Source organism: Centropristis striata, chromosome 7, assembly GCF_030273125.1.
Source record: "Centropristis striata isolate RG_2023a ecotype Rhode Island chromosome 7, C.striata_1.0, whole genome shotgun sequence".
Classification (NCBI taxonomy): Eukaryota; Metazoa; Chordata; class Actinopteri; order Perciformes; family Serranidae; genus Centropristis; species Centropristis striata.
In genome coordinates, this window is record NC_081523.1 from 15,566,769 (window position 1) to 15,587,752 (window position 20,984).

The following is a 20,984-nucleotide window of genomic DNA, read 5'->3' on the forward strand; positions in this document are numbered from 1 at the left end:
TTACAGTTACGGTCGTTTAACTAAACTATTAAAATGTCTCTGAAATCACAATCAAAGTGTGTAATTTTCTTGCTTGGCACAGAGGATTCATTAGTATTAAAACCAGTTGGCAGAGCGAATGATTTGTGAGCCAGAAACTTGTGCGTTTTTCATGCGTATGAAAATGACGAAATTATCAGAAACATTTTGTGAATCAAACGTTAGTTTCCTTTCCTGTCACAGAATCCTCCAGTTCTGCGGCTGATCATCCTTTAGTGAAGACACGCTGTTAAGTCTGAGGGTTTTATACGTTTTTATAAAAGAAATGTCAAATTAGAGGGAGACTATTAGAAATAGTCGCAGAAATTATTTAAAGTGTGCACAGCATGATACCCTCTAGACACCGTGAGATGTTGATCAATAACAAGTAAAATGTGTTTATTTGTTGTAACAAATGAGTTTTCATGGTTTTAATTATATTCTATTGTTATTTAAGAGATGGCTATCCTCAAACTGCGTAATAAGGGACATCTTGTGTGAATCTGAAGCCGAAATCCTTTTTCTCATATTTTTTGCATTTACTTTCGTTTTCTGAGTCACACTTTTCATATAAATCAATATTTCTCCCTCTAATTCTCCCTAGCATCTTCAGCAAATCAAAACTAAATTCACAATGAAACAAGCATTTGCCAAATGTGTCACTGCTGCGTAAATTTTGTCATCCCACTGCTCTGCTCATTATTTTCTCATGCTCCCTTACATTCCCTTTATATGCCCTCACCTGGGCTCAATAAAAGTACGTTAAACTGATGTGAATTGGAACCAACACTGAGTGTGGTGTGCACACACACTGCATATACACAGTGTATGAAAATTGTTGAGAGCAGGTCTGAGTCACGCAGCAGCATTTGCTTTAATATTTAGTGTTTGGGTTGAAATTCTGAGAAACTGATTATATAACTGCAAGACACTGGTCTCACAGTAAAAGAAACCCTTATTAATGTCGACAGCAATTTCAGACTTCAAACACAATGACAGGAACACATCCCTGTTATTCTAGGGAGACTCTATTCTAACAAAAGGAATGGTCGGCACAATGATTTCCCTTTTGAAGGGCTGAAAAATATGTCATAAAATTTTTTAATTGGATAGAGAAAGTTCTTCATTATAATGTCTTATTGCATTCACAAAGGATTAGCAAATGTCCTTGGAAGTTAATTGACAGCTAACTTACTGTATAAATATGTAAAATATGTAATTCAGGATATTCTTGGCTTGGCCAAGTGATATTTCCTTTTTAATGGTTCATTTGTTGACACATATGCAAACAAATATAATTTAATATATAAAAAAACAACAGAAATGATGTGATGGAAAGATACAAAATATATTTTTCTGTGCATGTTGTTTAATGCATGCCCTGCTGTATATTTTATTCATGATTTCACCACTCCAGGTTGACATCAGCCTTTAGGGATGGAGGGCACAGGCAGCGGCTGGGCAGCTGAGCTCACCCCACCATGCGTGACACACGAGGTGAATGGGAATGACACTGGTCAGGTCTTTGAGGTGGCGCTGCAGAACGGCTCCTCCAAGCGCAGCCCCCAGTTTGTGGGTGTGGAGCTGCTACAGTCCTTCAAGCTGCTCATCATCCCCTGCTACACCGTGGTGGCCCTGGTGGGCGTCTTCGGCAACTACCTGCTCCTTTACGTCATTTGCCGCACCCGCAAGATGCACAACGTCACCAACTTTTTCATTGGAAACCTGGCCTTCTCTGACATGCTGATGTGTGCCACATGTGTCCCCTTCACTCTGGCCTACGCCTTTAACCCACACGGCTGGGTGTATGGCCGCTTCATGTGCTACCTGGTGTACCTCATCCAGCCTGTGACAGTGTACGTGTCGGTCTTCACTCTCACTGCTATTGGTGTGGACAGGTAATAATAATAATTGATCGGATTTATGCATTATTACATATTGCATGAACTAATACGGATACAAAACACAAAGAACAAAAACAGAAATGATTGTTTTTAACAGTTCAGGTTAGGCAGTGGGGGTCAGGTTTTGTAGGCTGTCTTGAAAAGGTGGGTTTTGGGTTGATTTCTGAAAGAGTGGAGTAAGTCTGAATTTTGGATGTTTGGAAGGAGGGAGTTCCAGAGGGTTGGTGAAGCAGTGGCAAAGGCTCTGTCCCCAATAGTGCAGTGCTTGGTCCTGGTGATGGGCGTCAGAAGGTTAGCATTGAACGATGTGCGGTGGTGAGTGGGGGAATGACGTTGGAGGAGGTCTGTAAGGTATGGGGTGGCGAAGTTATTGAGGGCTTGGTAGGTGCTGAGTAGGATGGAGGATGGTGGATTTGTTGCTGGATATGGAGCTAGTGAAGCTGTTGAAGGATGGGTTTAATGTAATTCTTGGGCGTGGGAGTGGGTGAGCAACCAGGAAGCTGAGTTCTTCACACTTTTATAACCTCCTACAGCAGAGGAGTAGAGGGTAGGACGAAGATTTTGCGATGTTACAGAGGTGGAAGAAGGACGTTTTGGCGATATTCTTCAATTTAAAGTGGGATCCAGGGTGATGCCGAGTTGTTGGCCCTCGGGCAGGTGACTGTATGTCCATTGATGTTGAGAAATAAATCCTGGGAAGAGGGGCGGTGGGATATGTTGCAGTTGAGTTTATGAAGTTGCTGTTCATTCAGGTTTTTTTTGTCAGTTTGTGAGGGTGAACAGAATGGTTGGAGTGATGGTTTTCTTGCAGATGTAGAGTTGGCTATCGTCGGCGTAGCAGTGAAATTGTGGTCTGTGAAGGCCTATGATGTGACCAAGGGGTAGCATGTACAGGAAGAACAGGAGGGGACCAAGCACCAAGCCTTGGGGGACACCATGTGTTACTGGGGTGGTGTTAGATGAGAATGCAGAGCCAGTCATGCCAATGCATTTACATGCATCAGACCTCATTCAGCCTCAGGCATTTAGTCAAACCCACTTGGCTACCCTGTTACAAACTAGAAACAACAAAGAAATAATAAGGTAAATAATTCCACACAATGAATGTCACGTCTGTTTCTGCATAAAATGTCAGCAACAGATGCATATATGCAAGAAACAGGATACAGTGGATTTTTATACCAGCAAGCTTCAAGGATCACATTTTTTCTTAATTCTTCCTTGAATCTGGTTGGATGATCTATATCTACATAGGTTCTCTTATGTATTGGAAAACATGTTAAGGATACCAGCTCTTGAGTTGCTTTGTATAAAGTATGCATTATCTTTTACTTCTGTAAAGGGAATAGCAACCGCTCACACTACATTTCAGATCCTCTATAGCTCTGAGGAGGAATTGATGCACGTTCTCTATTGTCAGAGTAAAGGAAACAAAGGATAGAGGATGTTCTAGCACACTATAATCTTCCCCTCCCCTTGCTTAGGACTGAGGACCTGAGCTTTTTGTGCTCACTACACCAGGCTGTGAGCCAGAAGCCCAAACCCTGCTTTGTCTGTTCACCATGGATACAGCAGGACCGGAATTGGTTGACTTTTGAGAAGCCTCTGAGAACAAGATATTTATAATGTTCTGTCATTTTAGTGTTGGTCATGTTGATACTGTGTTATCTGTGGTGCTACACAGCTGTGCTGTCATTTCCTTAGCGACTGTTGTTGGCAGGCAATGACTTGTGAAAACTATTCTTCTTTCCTCAAAAGGCACAGCTCAACCTGCATCCAAAAGTACATATTTTTCCTCTTACTTGTAATGCTATTTTCATTTATCATTCAAGATTGTTTTAGTGTGAGTTGCTGAGTGTGTGAGAGCCATAGAGATGTCTGCTTTCTCTTGAATATAATGGAACTACTTGGCACTTCACATGGTGCTCAAAGTGCTCCCCCCCAAAAAAATAAAATAAATAAAAAATTTAATTAAATAAAAAAAAAAAAAAACACATTTGAAGAACTTATCAGCAATGTCTCTTTCCAGACATCAGGACCCAGTTACTCAAGATAATCAACAGAAATTGTTGTGAGCAGTTTAATGTTGGAAATATTTTTTCTTTATTGTACACAATGTAGTTCCTAAAGGTAAGAGTAAAAATATGTATTTTTGATTTTGAGATGAGTTTAGTTCAGTTAGACAGATGTAATCCAATCTAATCCAACTCTGGTAAAAATAGCTGAGTTGATTCTTTTCTGTGCTTCTTTATAGATACTATGCTACAGTTCATCCCCTGAAAAAGCGGATCTCAGTGTTGGCATGCACATACCTTCTATCTGGCATCTGGCTGCTGTCCTGCGGTCTGGTGTCTCCGGCTGTGGCTCACACATACCATGTGGAGTTCAAGAATGAGGGCTTTACGATCTGCGAGGAGTTCTGGATGGGCCAGGAGAGGGAGCGGCTGGCTTACGCGTACAGCACCCTCTTCATCACCTACGTTCTGCCCCTGTCGGCGCTCTGCATCTCGTACCTGTGCATCTCAGTCAAACTGCGGAACTGTGTCGTACCAGGCCACCACACCCAGAGCCAGGCAGAGGCTCAGCGCATGCGCAAACGCAAGACCTTCCGGCTGGTGAGCCTGGTGGTGGCGGCCTTCGGCATCTGCTGGATGCCCATCAGCGTGTTCAATGTGCTGCGTGACATTGACATTGACCTGATTGATAAGCGGTACTTTCTGCTCATTCAGCTGCTCTGTCACCTGTGTGCGATGAGCTCATCCTGCTGTAACCCTTTCCTCTACGCCTGGCTGCACGACCGCTTCCGTGCTGAGCTCCGCAAAATGTTCACGTGCCGCCGTCGCATCGGCATCTCGGCCAACAACTGTGCCACAGCCAGCGTAGTTTTGTGAAGCTTTAATGTTTTATGCTATAGTAGAGTTTAGTCATCTAATTCTGGAAACATTAGGCAACACAGAATTAGATACGCAAGATAAAAGGAGGAAGTTATTTGATTAGCTGAATCAAAGGTCAGGTCAGGTCGTCAACTCTATGGACACTTTGGGTTGGCAGTAGGGATGGAACATCAACCCAAGCATATATATAAGTCACAGGAGATATAAATGCAACATGTAGCTTGTTTGAGCAATGATATATATATATATATATATATATATATATATATATATATATACCATAACAATTATGTACATAAATACTTCAATTATGCATTTTGATTATATTTCATTCCAAGTGTGCATTTAACGATTGTAAGTAATTGCAGATAAAAACAGTGTGGTGAAATATTTAGTGTCTTTATTTTCAATAAAATCAGATTTTTTTGCTCAGCATCGCTTCCTTGAGAAGTTTTACATTGACTGCAGTATTATCATCATGTCAACAGACACTCACTCCAGAAAAAGAAGAGAGGCAGCCCACAAATGTCCATCCAGCAAAATCAGACATGCAAGTCATGTGAAAAAAAAAGGTTTTCAAGGCACAGGTCTGTACATTCTGAAGATTTATATTGCTATATTTGCTGCCAAGACATAAATCAATGTTATTGTAATAAAGGCATTGATGTTCATTTATTCATTCATTAGTGTAGTTCATATACAAAGACAAGGCTGGTTGGTTACTGTTGATAGTGAGTCTATTACAGATCCTCTTATGATTTGTTTTTGATTATCTCTTGGTTTTAATTTTACAAATACAACACAAACATGACAGTGATCAAAATCTCAACATATTATTATTAGAGGAGTTTGATTCTGCACTTGCATAATATTTCAAACTATGTGCACAGGCTACATAACAACCACTTGAAAGAAAAAAAACTGCTGTGTAATTCAAACTATGTACAGTACATAGCAGCTGCTTTCTTTTTTTATTGCTGGTGTTCTTAATGACACCTCTTTGAAGCAAAAAATAGGCACAATATGTTTTTAAGGACTGGACGACCAGCTGACATTCAACTGTGGTGAGTTCAACGAGGGAGGAATGTTATTAATTAGTTGGTTAGATTTAAAAAACAAAAATACATGCAAGCCCAAAGGATTAAACAAGAAAATAAAAAAATAAGACTTAAGCGGTGGAGGGAAAAGTCAATTTTCCCTTGCTATATTATTATCATTATTAATCTTACGCTTAAATCAGCTCATTAGATTATTATTAATATGAGGGAATATCTTTCATCACTAAGATGGTGCATGGATGTTTTTTGTTTATGAATATGATCATTCATCGTACGGTAATAACTTACACAAAGCCCAGTGTAAATAGTAAAAAAGGCAAGATAGTATTTAAAAAATTATAACTTTCATTTCATCATTAGTATATTAAATAAAGCTCAACCCAAGTCATCAAGTATGGTATGTAAATCAAAGTGTTGAATAGATTTTCATGTCTTTAAAGCTAATTCCAGTACCTTAGTGTCAAAACATTCATTTGTTTTTATAAAGATGTTCTATTTGCTTGTTTTTAAGTGTTCACCAAATGTTATTACTTCAGAGACTATTTTCCAGCATTCTTGGACGCTGACTCTGAAACTAAGAAAGTGCATTTATGCTCTAAGACCTTCATCGTGCGCACATAGAACAGTACAAGGACACATAACAAACATGACCACGTCCTTAAGTGGGACTCTCTTTGTTCCAGCAGCCGTAACCTTACACTGGCTTGGCGTTAAGAGACTGCAGGATGCTGGGTTGCTCCTCTATGACGCGGACAAGAAGGTTGTCGATGTACTCCTCGAGCTCAACGATCTTATTGTCCTTCCTGGACAGGTCAGCTTGCTGCCTCACCACCATTGTGATCAACTCTTCCTGCGTCAGCTGAGTATAAGGGCCACTTCCCAGCGAGTCTGCAACCTGAGGGGAAAGTTGAGAAGTGAATTCAGTATATGTAGTCTAATGAAAGCATATTCATTCATTAATTTAAGGAAAGAAAGGAACAGAATCTAAAATTACCCTAATTACACTATAAAAGCATATTCAAAAATGTGAGGAAATAAATTTATAACACCAGATCTGCTTATTTGGTCAGCCACATATTACCATATTGCTGAGAGGAAAAATAAGGCATATGGAAATTTTGATAAGAATTTATTTTGTAAAAAAACCCTGCTTTTTTCCAGGGTCAGCCTTGAGCTCATTATTTAATAATATTTTCAGTGAGTAAAAGATTTCCCATGTGAAAAAAATAATTTTTAAACCCGCGAGTCGTAACTGACCTTATCTTTTTTCTGAAGTTAATTTCATTTTCTGAATTTCAATTCCAGGCACATTTCTGGTGTTTAACTGAAAAAAGGTTGACTAGTAAATGTGCATAATTTAGATTATGTTCAAGGCTGAAAAAAAGAGATTAGTGTCTCAGAATTCCTCTTGCAGGAAAGTCCAATTTGCTTTCTGTGAGAGGATATGTCAACAACTGCCTTTGGGTTTTGGTTCCAGTTTGTGATTTATGTCAACAATACCTGAATCTTCCCCGGGGTGCTGTCACGGACCTTTATCTCTTTCACAGCAGGGTTGCCGTTGGGATGCATGGGCTTCACAGGATGAGGCCTGTGAAGAAAGCACATACATTATTATAAAGCCCTAAAAAGGGATTACGGCAGGTAAGTCAAACTTGGTCAGAAAATTCACAAAAAAATAATTATACCAAGAAGGAAAAACATTTTTGCAAATCTTCAAAATCATTGCACTGTGATCCAAGTTGCCAAAAATAGCAAGTTTTCAAAAATAATCACACTCAAAGAAAATCCCAACACCTTATCTTCCTCCCCCATCAACAGCAGCAGCCAGATGCCATATGCAGAGTCTAGATTTACAGTCAACAAATGCATTCTTTGTAAGTAGCCTCTTCAATCTCACCTGCGTGGAGTAAAGGCTAGCCCACCTCCATTGCTATTCTGAGCATTGACAGTCTGAACATCAGAGGGTGCGACCCAAGCTCGCAAACTTGACTTCCCCCCTGCCTGAGGTGTTGGATCCTCCAGAACTACATTGAGGGGTTCTGATGAAGTCACGGTTGAGTTCAAAGGTTCAGCTCCAAATTGATCCTTTCCTCCATATAATTTACTTTGTGTTTTCACATCAGCTGGAAGCTTCGGTGAGACAGACCCACTCCTGACAGTTCTTGCGGAGAGGCCTTGATAGGCAGCGGTTACAGTTGTTTCTTCTTGTCGGGACTTGGAAGTCTTATCATCCGAGTTAGTTGTGAGCTGAGGAATCTGTTTTCGTTTCTGTGAATTCTTTCTCTGGAAAGCAGAACTCATTTGCTTTGAAACTTCGTCTTTTATGCTCAACTCGTTGCGTTTGTTTGAGTCACTGCTGTTAAAATCGGCAAATGGATCCATCTGTTTATCTTGAGTAAAAATCTTATCAAGATCGTTCAGTGTCATTCCCTTGTCTTCAAATTTCTGCTCTTTCTGTACACTGCCGGTGAAGCGGTCATAATTTTCTTGGTTCTGCTTCTGCTGGGCCCATGGGTCTTTGGAAAGAAGCTCAGTACTGGGGAATGGGTCGAACTGAGCAGAATCTTCTTGTTGTACTGGTTCTCTGCCATTAGCTCTCTGTCTGGGTTTGGCTGTGGGTGCCTCATTATTCACTTGCACTTGAGAATCCCAGTCCATTTGGCTAGTAGGTCTGGGTGAATGTGTTGCTGCAGATGGTGGTTGCAATGCCTTCCTTGCTCCATCCCTGTATGTCACTGATAGACTTTCTCTGCTTGTGTTTACAGGTTCTGGGACTGATTTAGGAGGAGCTGGGGCTGCTGCTCTTTTTGATGATAGAGGTTTGGTCTCTTGAGGTTGTGTTTCATAATGCCTCACAGCAGGACTCTCTTGTGGGAGTGAAGACCTAACAATGACTTCATGATCCTCAGGGCCATCCACACTCATCTCTGAACTGTCCCTGTGTTTCTGATTGACCTCAGCGATTATATGGTCCCATCGCGTCTGCCCTTGCACTCCATGTCTCTTCTGGGGAAATAGGGTTTCATAATCAGGAAGTGGCACAGAGGGTTTTCTGCCTTGCTGTGATGCATCTGCCTCTACATAGGCAGGGTTTGTGATCTCTCTCCCTCCAGTCTGTCCTAGATTTGCGGGTGGCACGGGGGCTCTTCTCTTCTTATCCGTATACATGGTGGGTGAAGATCCCACAGAGGACAAATCCTCTACGCTGCCACGAGGAGAACCAGACGGGCTTGGAGTTATGTTCGGTGGAGCCAAGGATGAGTGGAGAGTGGAGAAAGTATCAGGGGACTCAGCAGGGACACTAGAGAAGGTGGACTCAGAGGGTGACGGGAAAGGACACGGCTGACTGGGGGGTTGGCAGTCAGCAGGTTCAGACTCCAGAGATTCAGTTAATCTGCCAAGGAGTGAAAACAAAAGGCCTACAGGTCAGTGTGACCATCACATCACCTAAGGTCATTTCCACCAATGTACAACCCGTCACCAATTTAACCAGCATCTCTCAACAAAAACTATTACATTCCCATCTACAACCTCACAGTGATAAAGCCCTTAGACAGATCAATATTAGGTCTTAACTTCTTTCCGAAATAGACATGGTTGCCATTAAATATTTCAAAATGGTCCACTGTTCAACATCAACAGCCAAACCTACAGACAGAACATCTGATTAAACTATGTGTATTGTGAGAACAGTTTCTATTTTTAGCTGAGACTTGCCCACATTGAGACACTTTGACTCTCCTGCACGAAAAGACTACAGTGTGACATTTCGGCTTTAATATAAACATATTAAGAATATGCTAGGTATTTCAACGTGGCATCAATGTAAAAAAAAACATAACAACTAAATAACACAACTTTAAATGCCTAGGTTATATCCATCTACCAGGCATTTCTGAAAACAAGAACTACTGTACAAATGTATCAATAAAACAAGCAAACAAAAGCCTCTTACCATTATGACACAAAATTAAAAGATCCAGTCCACAAACAACTACAAAAATCCCAAAACAAAGTCCAATACCCCAAGACGTCTACAAGGAAAGAGACACTGTGGCGCAGTCCCTTCCTTAAGAGCTCTGCTCAGTCCAGAACCTGTTTCACACAACCGTCACAAACACAAGCCACACCTAGATTGTCATCTGTACTGAGAGCCTTAGACTGGTCAAACTGGTCCATCAACCGTGGATTTCAAGGTTTTGGTCATTAAAAACAGTAAGAGCATTGAGTTACCAGAAACAAGGCGGAAAGTTGTGAAATTCTCAAGTGTCAGTGTTAACAGGCAGAGATGTGTGCCTCTTACTTTTGCATTGATAACAAAGAACAGAAAAACAACTTTTTTTTTGCTTTGCTGGGCTTTGCTTGTTAGGCTGTTTTTTGGATAAATAAAATGCAAATACCAAAAAAAGGATTGGGATTCTAGGATTTGAAATTAGCAGCACCTGCCAAATGCTGCTAATGCTGGTAAAATATGCAATTGGCTGCTAGAATCACCGGCCAAAAAAACAATAGTAATCCAATAAGTGGCTTTTAGATTTTGAAATCCACCTGTCATAGTGGCAGGTGGACAAAAAAGGTAATTTTCCTGTGTTAAGACTTGCCTATTGATGGCAGTATCCAAATTCCAGTCACACAAGTCTGTGCGACTACAAGCAGCCAATAGCATCCCTAGTGTCATAACACTGACATAACAGCAGTATTATTACAGAATATTAGTGTAGTGTAACTTGAAGAAGCCCTACCTGGGTTTGACTGCAGACACTTTAGCAGTGCGGTTGAGGAAGACCATGGCGGAGGGGGTTTGTGGATTGCGGTTTGACATCTGATCAGCTGGACTTTCATCACTGATAACTGGAGGATCTGTGCTGAGGGGAATGTCCTCAAATGGGTTGGTGGAGCGGTGGGAGATTGGTTGTTCTGGATCTTGTGAGATGCTGCGAGGGGCTGCTGTGGGTAGCTCCTCTTTAGGTTGTGGCTGTACCTCCTCCTTTTTCTCCTCCTTCTTTCTGATCATTCCAAACAGGGACGACAGCCTGTCGCTCATGGAGGCCTCCTCCTGTCGTTTCTGCTCCTCAGCTTTTCGGCGCTCCTCCTCGAGCCTCTGGTTTTCTGCTGCTGCTTCCTCTTGCTTTCTCCTGTCTTCTTCCTCCTCCATCTGTTTCTTCCTCCTTGCTTCATCCTCAAGAAAGCGCCTCTTCCTCTCCTGTTCCTCTTGTTGTCTGTGCTCCTCTTCCTCCCGCAGTCTCTTGATTTCTACCATGTATTTCTCCTCTTCCTCCAGCCTCTTTGCCTCTGCTATGCGCATCTCTTCTACCTGCCTTCTCTCCTCCTCCTCTTGATGGCGTTGTTGCTCTAGTATTGCCCTCTCGGTAGACTCATGCTTGTGGGAGGGGACAGATATAAAGGAATCTGCAGAGACATCTGAGGTGTGTTTACGGACATCCTCCACAGATCCTTGGCCTGAGCTGTTCAGACTAAGAGTGGATCCACTCTTTGGCTCTGTCTCCTCTGCGTAAACATGGCTGCCATTGATGCACAGGCTGTTCGGGTCATTGTTGCTCTGCTTGGAGCGACCCAGTAGGGAGAAAGGACCCAGAGACACCTTGCTGTCAGAGCTGCCTGTTCGCTTGTGTCCCAGGAACTTGAATTTCTTTTTAGCTGTGGGAGGAGAGACAAGGAAGCATGATGTCATTGCTGACATGCAAAACACTAACTTGCATGGTGCGGTAGAGGAAAGACAGAAATGTCAACATACAGTGCACACACAGTACAGAAAGATTAAGTTACCTTCAGGAGAGTCTACATTGAGGCCGGATGAGCGGCTGCCACCGAGAGATGAATTCTTCTCTGGAAGAGTTCCAAGTGTAGACATGGACTGTGAGACGTTACGGTGCAAGTTTGATTTGGGAGCAAAAAGGGTTTTAAGCTTTGATTTCTTTTTCACCCCTGGAGACTGATTGAGTGACTGTGCGTCAGCCTCTCCCTCGCTGTCTGTGAGGACCTTGCTGACAGAGGGAACAATGGCTGAAGCAGAGTCTGAGAAGCCATCCTTTTTCTTCCCACGAACTTTGTCCTTCAGCTTGGAGATGCGGGAGCGCGGTTTGTCCTGCATAGAAAGGTCGAACATGCTGGCTGACATGTTGTTTCTCATAAATTGGATATCTAGCAGCACCTCCCCTCGCGCCTTGTCCTCTTTTCCACTCTTGTCCACCAGCTTGAACCAACTGAAAACAACAGAAAAAGTGAAGCAGATGTTTAAAATTGAATTTTTGTAAGACGATAGGAATTTCCTGAGCATAAATGACAGGTGTTTTACATTTTAAACTTGGATATCTTGTTCATTACACTGCAATAAACTCACATCTTATCAGCTATTTTAGCCATATGTTTAACCTTAGACTTACTTTCTTCAAAATAAGTTGGCTGGCACAAGAAGCACTTTGAAGCAATTTAAAAAACAATAAAAATAATCACTAGTTGCAGCTAATTGCAAATATAAGTCTATATATGTAAGTCTATGTATATGTATACCTCATGATGAACCGCTGTGCATTACTAGTGTTACCAAGAGAGCTGGGCTACAGAACCATGTTTTGATAATGAGGGTACTCTTTCATACAGTAATGACCTTTTTATTTGTTGGCCCTACAAAACTGCCATGTACCCAACGTTACATAAAGGGCTCACTTAAGGTGCTGTTAAATTGGGCGTAAAAACAAGTTGAATACAAAAAAGCAACATATTTCAAATTAATCCCCAACATAAATTGCCTGCTTCCGTATATATCTGACTTCAAAAGCTTTAAATTGGTTGACATTAGTCTGCTGTGTCTTGTTAGACCTGAGACTGATTGGTGTCATTAACTATTGTACAGCTTGTTCCAGTTCCTGTTGGGAGCACCATGCCAACCACAGATAAAGCCTGACAATTACAGCTTTGTTCAGGCTCCCCCCTCATGTCCTCTGTATTGTACAGGATCAGCACTTATTGTTTGCAAGGGAAAGGTAGGAGTGTTCTGGAGAGCCCTTTCTAAAACCATGCCAAAACAAGCAATTAGTGCCATTACATACCGACACATGCTGCTTCCAATTAAAGCCTTACTATTATTAGATGTACAAATACTGTAGCAGAAGTGCCCATTATAGCAAGCCGTTCCCCCTTTTAAACTATTATGTTCCGCAGCGGAACCCTCCAATGGTTGCCCTTTACAACAATTTTGTGCAGAGTTCATTTTTCAAAACAAAATCATTCAAACTCTTAATGAAGTGCAGCTCAACCAGGGGCATCAGTTTGTTTCGAAAAGTTATAGAGACAAAAGAGTTCTTGGTCTTCAACATTGGCCATTTAAGGCAATGTAATAAGGGTGATGAGTAGATAGGCAGGTCAGGAAAAACAAGTCAACAATACAAAAATACAGAGCTTAAACTGCACAACAACACCAACAGTAAGTCATCCATATCACATCCACAGGTGCAACACCTGCATGTCAATCAAAAACTGCCCCTTAACATTTCCCAGTGCAAGCTATTTTTCAGAAGCTTTTTTTTTACAAGTCATGCTTTGGAAAGTGATAGGAACAAAAACGTCCATCTCAAAAAGTGATTGAGACATATTCTCAGTGTCCAGAGTGTTAATGACACCTTGGTAAATACATAGAGATTTGGTGATGTTTTAGTCTGAATTAGAAAACATATAAATGCATTTTATGTCAAAGCAATGAAGTGTCCCTACAGTTTAGTCCACATTGACTTCTCTATTGTTGCCTGAGTGAAGAATTTTGAAATAGTGATCTCAGTATTAAGAAATAGATGTTGCCAAATATATATATATAAAAAAACTAAGTAAAGTAACTATAACGGTAGCTGTGTGATTTCCTCTTTGATCACTTGACAAAACAATATGTGGAATCTCTTACAGTCCAATCTAACCCTGGAAGAGATAAACTGAAGTATAGTGAAGATATCTGTCACATAGTGTGGCACTATCTGGACAATTATCTACAGTTCATATTGAGTTTACTGCTGCAGCATTCATTACAGTGTCATCTACTGTAGCAGATATCCCAACAGGCTCTTCTGTGGAGAACAGTAAGGAAACAAGCATGGGAGTGAACCAAAATTCCTCAAACACTTTCAAACATGCAGGGAGGTGCTGTGCTGTACGTGATGTAATCAAAGTTGTGCTGAGCCCAATTCAAACATCTCTCATTTCCCACCCAAAACCCAGCGTGCCAAGTCAAACAATGGCTAACAAATTCTCAGCACAAGGACAGAGAGATCACTCTCTCTCTAAAGCTAATCAAGAGACTGCCGGTTGTTCTTGTCTTGTTTACGTCGATCACAGCAGGGAGTGCACCATAGCTGGCTTTACGGAGACAATGCATTATTATGGTTATTAAAAGACGGACAGGCTGTACATGTTTTGTTCTGTTTGTTTGGATATACAGAGCCGTACCCGACACACGCTGTCACCGGTCCTGCTGGACAGGTTCCCTAAGTTAACTGTGAAGGGCACTTCTCTTTTCATGTGTAATGATTAACAGGATAGACTATATTTGTCCTGTGAATTGACACCAGTGTGGGTTCAGTCAATAAAATAAAGAGGTGTTTGTACTGTTAAGTATGGGCTAGATTGCTCCAAAATATTCGTTTAACACTCACTGACAACACATACTAACATTTAACTGCTTTCAAAGGTTTATTAGGAATTACCAGATAATAAGATCTAATGTTAAAAATCATCTTTCAATGCATATTTACAAGATTATATTTAGTTTGATGTCTCTGAAGGGGATTTCCATGTTTGCTGAATACAAATAATAATAAAAATATGGGTAGACGGGAGATATTTTTAGTTCCACTGCTCCAGTCTTTGTTTACAAAATAAATATTGTGGCTCAGGTGTCTGGGAAATAAATGAACCGCACTCTTACTACAACAGTTGTCCAATATTGTAACTCAGTATTTGGACCTGAACCAATACGTCTATTGACAGGGAATTAATCTGCAACTATTTAGATAATGGATTGAAAATGTGTTGTTTTTTTAAGCAACAAAGCCAAACAAGACAAGGCCCTAAAGTGGTCCAGCAACAGAGGATTTATCCATTAGTTATCTTAGCTTGTCTGGTGTGGAAAGAAAATTAATAAGGAAGTATGGCAGCAGGATTAAAATATTAAAAGATATTGGGGACTGTGTACATGTAACACCAGATTATGATGAAAGCAAGCAAAATCAAGCATGCTCCTCCTAACATTGGAAACAAAACGGTTAGAAAATTAAGCATTTTCTAATCTTTTAAGACTACAACAACTGTAATATAAAACTAATCCATGAATATAACTAGACACCTTACTTTTTATCTCAATGTATGATTACATGTGACAGTAAATGACTCATGTTCTCATACAAAGTGAAACATATGTCCCTTTAACCTAATTTCATCTTGAATACTATACTGTATACTGAATACTGCATTGTGTTAGAGGCAACGGCAGAGCTCCCTTTCAGCTGGAAAAACAAAGTCTTGAATGTCACACCCTGTATCGGCAAGACAGGGAAGCAGGATAGTAATCTAACACCCCACGCTACAGCAATATCCAATATGCTATATATTGGATCTTGCCAGAGGTAGCAAGCTAAGGTGGGAGAGTGAAGGAGTTCAGACTTGAAAGGGAAAGCTCAAAGAATGAACTTTGCTATTAAAGTGTAAAAACTTACTGAGCAAACACAAGATAACATGTGAGATATGGCGGTACAATAACCAAGCAGATGAGGTCATACGAGCATGGTATCAGTGGCAGTTAACTGAGTGATAACTGGGAACTAACAATCACCACTTTACCAAGTATTTTCATAAGGTCATTTCAAAACGAAAAGCCACATTTGCAAGTCTAATAGAACATCTTTATTTTTTTTTTTTTAATTTCTCTGACATAAAAGGGTGTGTTTATATCCAATTTTAACACCAGTGCTATGTTTTATTTTGAGTCCTGTCACACCCACATTACACCCGTGCTACGTCAAACCACAGATGTCATTCTGAGTCATTTAACGCATCTGGGTGTGAGCAGACGTATTGTAAACTAGTAAATAGCCCAGAGGAATGTGCGAGATTACCAGCAGCAACATGAGATGCCAGTAAGCTTGCAGTGACAGTTTGCTTCACACCAGTTTATGAAGTAAAAGTCTCAGCTGAATGTTAAGGTTGGTTCCAACACAGAAGAAGAAGACAGGGAAGTGCTGAGGTCATAATAGTGTTCCTACACATATTCAAAAGTAAAATACAAGCACTTTTCAAGCATTTTCAAGCTTTTCCTGCACTTTTCCAGCTGTTGTAAATTATGCATTTTTATATACTCCATAAAGCATATTCAGTATACAGATTATTACACTTCTTTATCACATTTAATCAAATCATATTGTGCTGTAACAACCAAAATTATGTTTTGTGACAGCATTTCACAGAAGAGAGACAAATTAAAGGAAACACAACAAGTTTCATGGGCTTGGTATCCTATCGAGCCTAAATTTTAAACTGTTTCAATCACTTTATTCACATTCCAAGCACTTTTCAAAACTTCAAAACACCCCATCAACACCACCCATTGGAGCCCTATTAAAAATATTTGGGACTGTCTCCCATTGTCTCCATAGTTGTCTGTTTTTCCTCTCAGACACTGATAAGAAGTGGGAGGGGAGAGATGTTCCATCACATTGTTAATGTTTAAAGTTCACTTTGTGCCTGGTTTAAAATGCCCTGTATTTAAAGTATGGAAGTAGAAAAGTCATGAAAGGACTGCATCACTCATTCATGTCTCTTCTTGTCTTTAAAACTAGACTTGGCCTATTAGATTGATAATGAAACTCCTTAGGGCCACTATAAACTCAAGGATGATGATTCACTGCTATGCTTCACAGTGTCCCGTATTTTCAAATCCAGGCATGCTCTTTAATGGTTGACTAATTCTCAACTGATCTTATCAGAGGCATTGTTTACTTACAAAAATCTTAAAGTTTGTTGTGAAAGGAGAACAACTAAAATGTGCCACATATAATAGGTTTTATTAATGACAATTTTAAAGTAATGTGTTGCTGCCTCAGATGATAAATACAAAATTTGACCACTGCTTGTTCTATAGAAATTGTCTAATGTTTCAGTGTTTGGATTACAATGTCAACAAAACTCATGATCAGTTAAGCGTCACAACATAAGCGTCACAGCAGCTGTGTTACTTAAGGTTTGAAAAAAATTAGCTATTGAGTATTTTTGATGGATTTATATCAGTTGCAATAAAAGGAGACAAGTACAGTAATTGTTTTGAGGGGTCCAGCTCTTATCAAGTCAAATGAATGTGACAGTACAATGTCATTCTTGAATATCTGGAAAACCAAGAGACATGGTGGATGAACCACCCTAATGTTTGTTTACACACCTATTTACTTTCCGGTTGTAGTTTAACCATGCTTTTCAGGGGACTTCAAGTTGTATGATGTTATACCTTACAGACTGAGTATGTAGCTGTACTATTATTTGGTAGTATTTGAAATAATATTTTGAACATGTAAACAGAAAAGATTATCATTCAAACAAGGAGGGAAAAGGAAAAGAAAGGAGAAAAAGAAATAAAACACTGCATAAATTATTATTATTATCATTCTGTAAAGTTTGTAGAGTATTTTTGGAGTGATGCTGCACTGTTAATAAACTTAAATTAAGGTTGAAGCTGGATTTAGAGAGTAAGTAAGAAAACAAACTGCTATGTTCGTCTGAACTTTGTGTAACTTAAACTTATCCCAATAATAAAGCCAGGAAAAACACTCAAAATGATTTCTCTGTTTTTTTTAATGTTATGGGTGAAACAAGTTAGGTTCTCGGAACAGTAATCACTTACTCTGTCTTTTTGCGAGCCTTGTTGTCATGGAGATTCAGTAAGTTCACCACAGCTTGACCCAAGAACTTGTCGAGCCCCACCTGAGCTCGGTGCATTACTATGATATGCAGCGTACAGCGGTCGGCGTTTCCCGGGTGGAAGAGCGGAAGATCGAAAGAAGCCTCTTCTTTCCACACCGGATCGACACATTTCTCGGACACAGAGGTAGAAAACTTGTCTTTGGCCACCTGGATGATGGCATAGGCGTCGTTGGTGCCATTCTTGCCCTTGGCGCGCAGGTTCCGAGCCTGATGTACCGTTACCTGGACACTCGTTGGGAACCACTGCTGGCTTTGGTCAGCCAGAGACATCGCGGAAGTCCGTTTAAAAAGTTAATCCGACTTGTTTTACTAACTAGCTGTCTGCTAATCTATTCCCTAACTCCGTTTTTACCCTTGTCGTCCTCTGCGGCTGTAGGTATTAGGTTACCTAGCTCGACTTCAGTTCAGGAAGCTCAGGTTGGTGTCGTAATACTTCTCCCTCCTCTTCGTAACGTATCTAAGCTTCCTAATAACACTTGAGTTGAGTTAACACTCGGTTAACCAACTTAACGGAAGAACTATCCCGTGTAACCCAACCAGGACATCACTGCGGTGCGGCTAATTCCTTTAAGAGGCTTTCATAAAAACAGTCCCCTTGTTTTGCCTCCGCTACGTAAAACATTTCACTTCCCTGATGTTGCAAGTTCCCACCCATACTCTTAATGGTGCTGTCTGATTGGCTAATATTTCCATCAGTAATTTGAAGCCTGTCTGTGATTGGATAGTGGAGAAAGAGGGCGTTGAGACGTCGCGGACCGTTAAGTCGAAGTTAGCCACTGATCGGGAATCAGTTTACCGTTGTGAAATCATACAAGACTATAATGGGACAAAAATTAACACTGAACCGAGTTCAGTGATTGTAATACAGCACTTTAAAGCATATAAGATGCCCAGAAATGATTTTTCCCATTTTATTTGGTTATTTATTAGGCCAAATTTGTAAGGCCTTGGCTGAGGATTAGTTGAAAAATATAATATTGAAAATATATATTATTTGCTTCACTGCAATGCTGGCATGAATGTGTCAGAAGAAGTTGAAATAGTAAGAATGCTTGAAAAGTAGAAAGAAAGTAGAAATGGGTGGAATTAATATGATAAGATAAGATAAGATAAGATAAGATAAGACAAGATAAGATACTATAGACCACTAAGATAAGACTTTATTTATCCCACAGTGGGAAAATTCAGTTGTCACAGCACTTACTTAAGATACAGATGGGGGAGTTTCAAAGATATAAAAATAAATATTCAAATATTCTGATTCAAACATAATTTACATTCATTATATGCACATATGAACATAACATACACGGCTGCTTTTGAACTGTTATTAATATTGCACATCAGGTTTTGCATTAATAAGTATAATGCCAATATTACAGATGTGGAATTTTAAAAAAGTTTTTGGATTAGCTTGGGTGGGTAAGAAGAAGTTGAAGTAGTAGGAATAGTTGGAAAAGTGGTGATGGTGATGATATTGATATATATATATATATATATATATACATATATATATATGTATTTGTTATTTTTTTGTTATTATTATTTTTTGTTATTATTATTTTTTTAAATGATCAAACCATTGTCACATATTAATTGTCTATTCCTGCTAATAGAAGGAATAGTTTGGTGTTGTGGGTTTGGAGTTGGTTTTATCTGTATGCACCAGCTTCAAGGTAATATCTTTATTTGCATGCCTCTCTTGTAAAGCTTAAATATCAGATTAATTTCCTCTGCACACCTGGATACAGATTATTTTAAGGTACCGTGATCAGGCAGTTCAGGCATCAGCTCTGTGGTCAGATGTTACTGCAAAATACAGAGCATGGCCAATTAGTAGTCAGCCAGTCACTGCTGCAGCAGGCATCATGGTGATGGTGATGTCTCGAGAGTGTAAGGGCAGAGAATAATTTTTGACATTAATTTTTGATTTAAATAGACTCTAATTTTCTTTCCAAAGTGCACCTCTCTAAGGTTGTAGACTAGAAGACTATGTCTGGTTTGCTAACATCCAGTGTAACTATGTCAAGTAGAAACTTTATTTTGCCTTGCAATAGAGAAAATAAACAGCTATAGAAAAAAGGTCAGCCAATTTGACTTTGTCATCTGGAAATTGCGTCAGCGTAAAAGACTGTGGTTAAGCAAGCCGCCATTCCAATCTCAGTGGTCAAATCATCCAAATAGTAGTGCACCTTTATTCCAATACTTATGGTAAATGCACACATCGGGCTAAAAGCTATCGCAAGGGCGACGATATGCCGATATATGCCATAATACCCGCTTTTCCAAATAAAGTGTTGAAGCTTAGGCATATACACATGCATACAGGGAAATAAAAGTATGGTACGAATACTATGAAGTATGTTTCTTTCTGTCTCAAAGTCCCTAAAGCATTTTTATCAGACATTGCAGATTTCCATTGGAAACAGAAATGTTTGAGGATGTACAAAAATAACTTGATGTAATTGGAGTCAGTAAAAAACATTAAATCAAGTAGAAAGAAGAATAATTGAAAAAATGTTTTTATTAGCTGTATTGAATAGATAGTTTGTACGGCGACAATTGGTGGTCATTTGAGGAACTTTCTCTTTGCTGAGGTTGCCCATTAGTATGACTTGTTTTATTAATATTTTTTTCTAGTTTATTCCCATATATTTGTCTCATTTATGTTCTATGTGAAACACTTTGCAAAGCAAACTTGGTTTTAATTGTTTTGTAAATAGAAGTTGGTCATGTTTAATTCTATTCAAACAATTAAGTGAAAAAATAAATAAATAAATAAATAAAATAAATAAATAAAAAATAAAATTATTTTGATTTTTTTTTTAAAGGTGCAGGAGCTAAGGAGTGCTCAATAGAGACATGCTGAACATAACAGGCCATAATAAGTATAGTAGGAAGGCAACATTTACCTGCTGATAATAACATAAAACAGCTTAATTTGTAATTGGTAGGTCATATGAAGGTAATACATAGAACCATGCATTGCATTAGCTTATGAATATCAGAATATATCTATGGCATAGCTTGTGTCAGTTGTTGCATTCATTAAATATGTCCAGAAAACCAAATAAATACATAATTAGATGATTTATTAAAATGCATGAAATAATAAATGTACACATGTACATAGGCAT

General features: G+C 39.5%; 2 protein-coding genes across 3 annotated transcripts; one reads left to right on the top strand and one right to left on the bottom strand.

Moving 5' to 3' along the window:
* The first annotated feature begins 1,440 nt into the window (after positions 1-1,440).
* prlhr2a (prolactin releasing hormone receptor 2a) lies at positions 1,441-5,054 on the top strand. Its single transcript, XM_059337589.1, has 2 exons — positions 1,441-1,916; positions 4,177-5,054. Exons 1-2 carry the CDS (start codon positions 1,456-1,458, stop codon positions 4,811-4,813), a joined length of 1,098 nt encoding a protein of 365 aa, XP_059193572.1. The 5' UTR covers positions 1,441-1,455; the 3' UTR covers positions 4,814-5,054.
* Positions 5,055-5,311: 257 nt separating this feature from the next.
* rab11fip1a (RAB11 family interacting protein 1 (class I) a) lies at positions 5,312-18,467 on the bottom strand. Of its 2 annotated transcripts, XM_059337587.1 has the most exons (6): positions 17,768-18,467; positions 11,662-12,098; positions 10,617-11,532; positions 7,772-9,268; positions 7,375-7,462; positions 5,312-6,769 (listed from the first exon to the last, which is right to left on the bottom strand). In XM_059337587.1, exons 1-6 carry the CDS (start codon positions 18,115-18,117, stop codon positions 6,569-6,571), a joined length of 3,489 nt encoding a protein of 1,162 aa, XP_059193570.1. In that variant the 5' UTR covers positions 18,118-18,467; the 3' UTR covers positions 5,312-6,568. The 2 variants fall into 2 exon arrangements, with proteins under 2 accessions (XP_059193570.1, XP_059193571.1); XM_059337588.1 differs by lacking the exon at positions 7,772-9,268.
* Between the last annotated feature and the right edge of the window lie 2,517 nt (positions 18,468-20,984).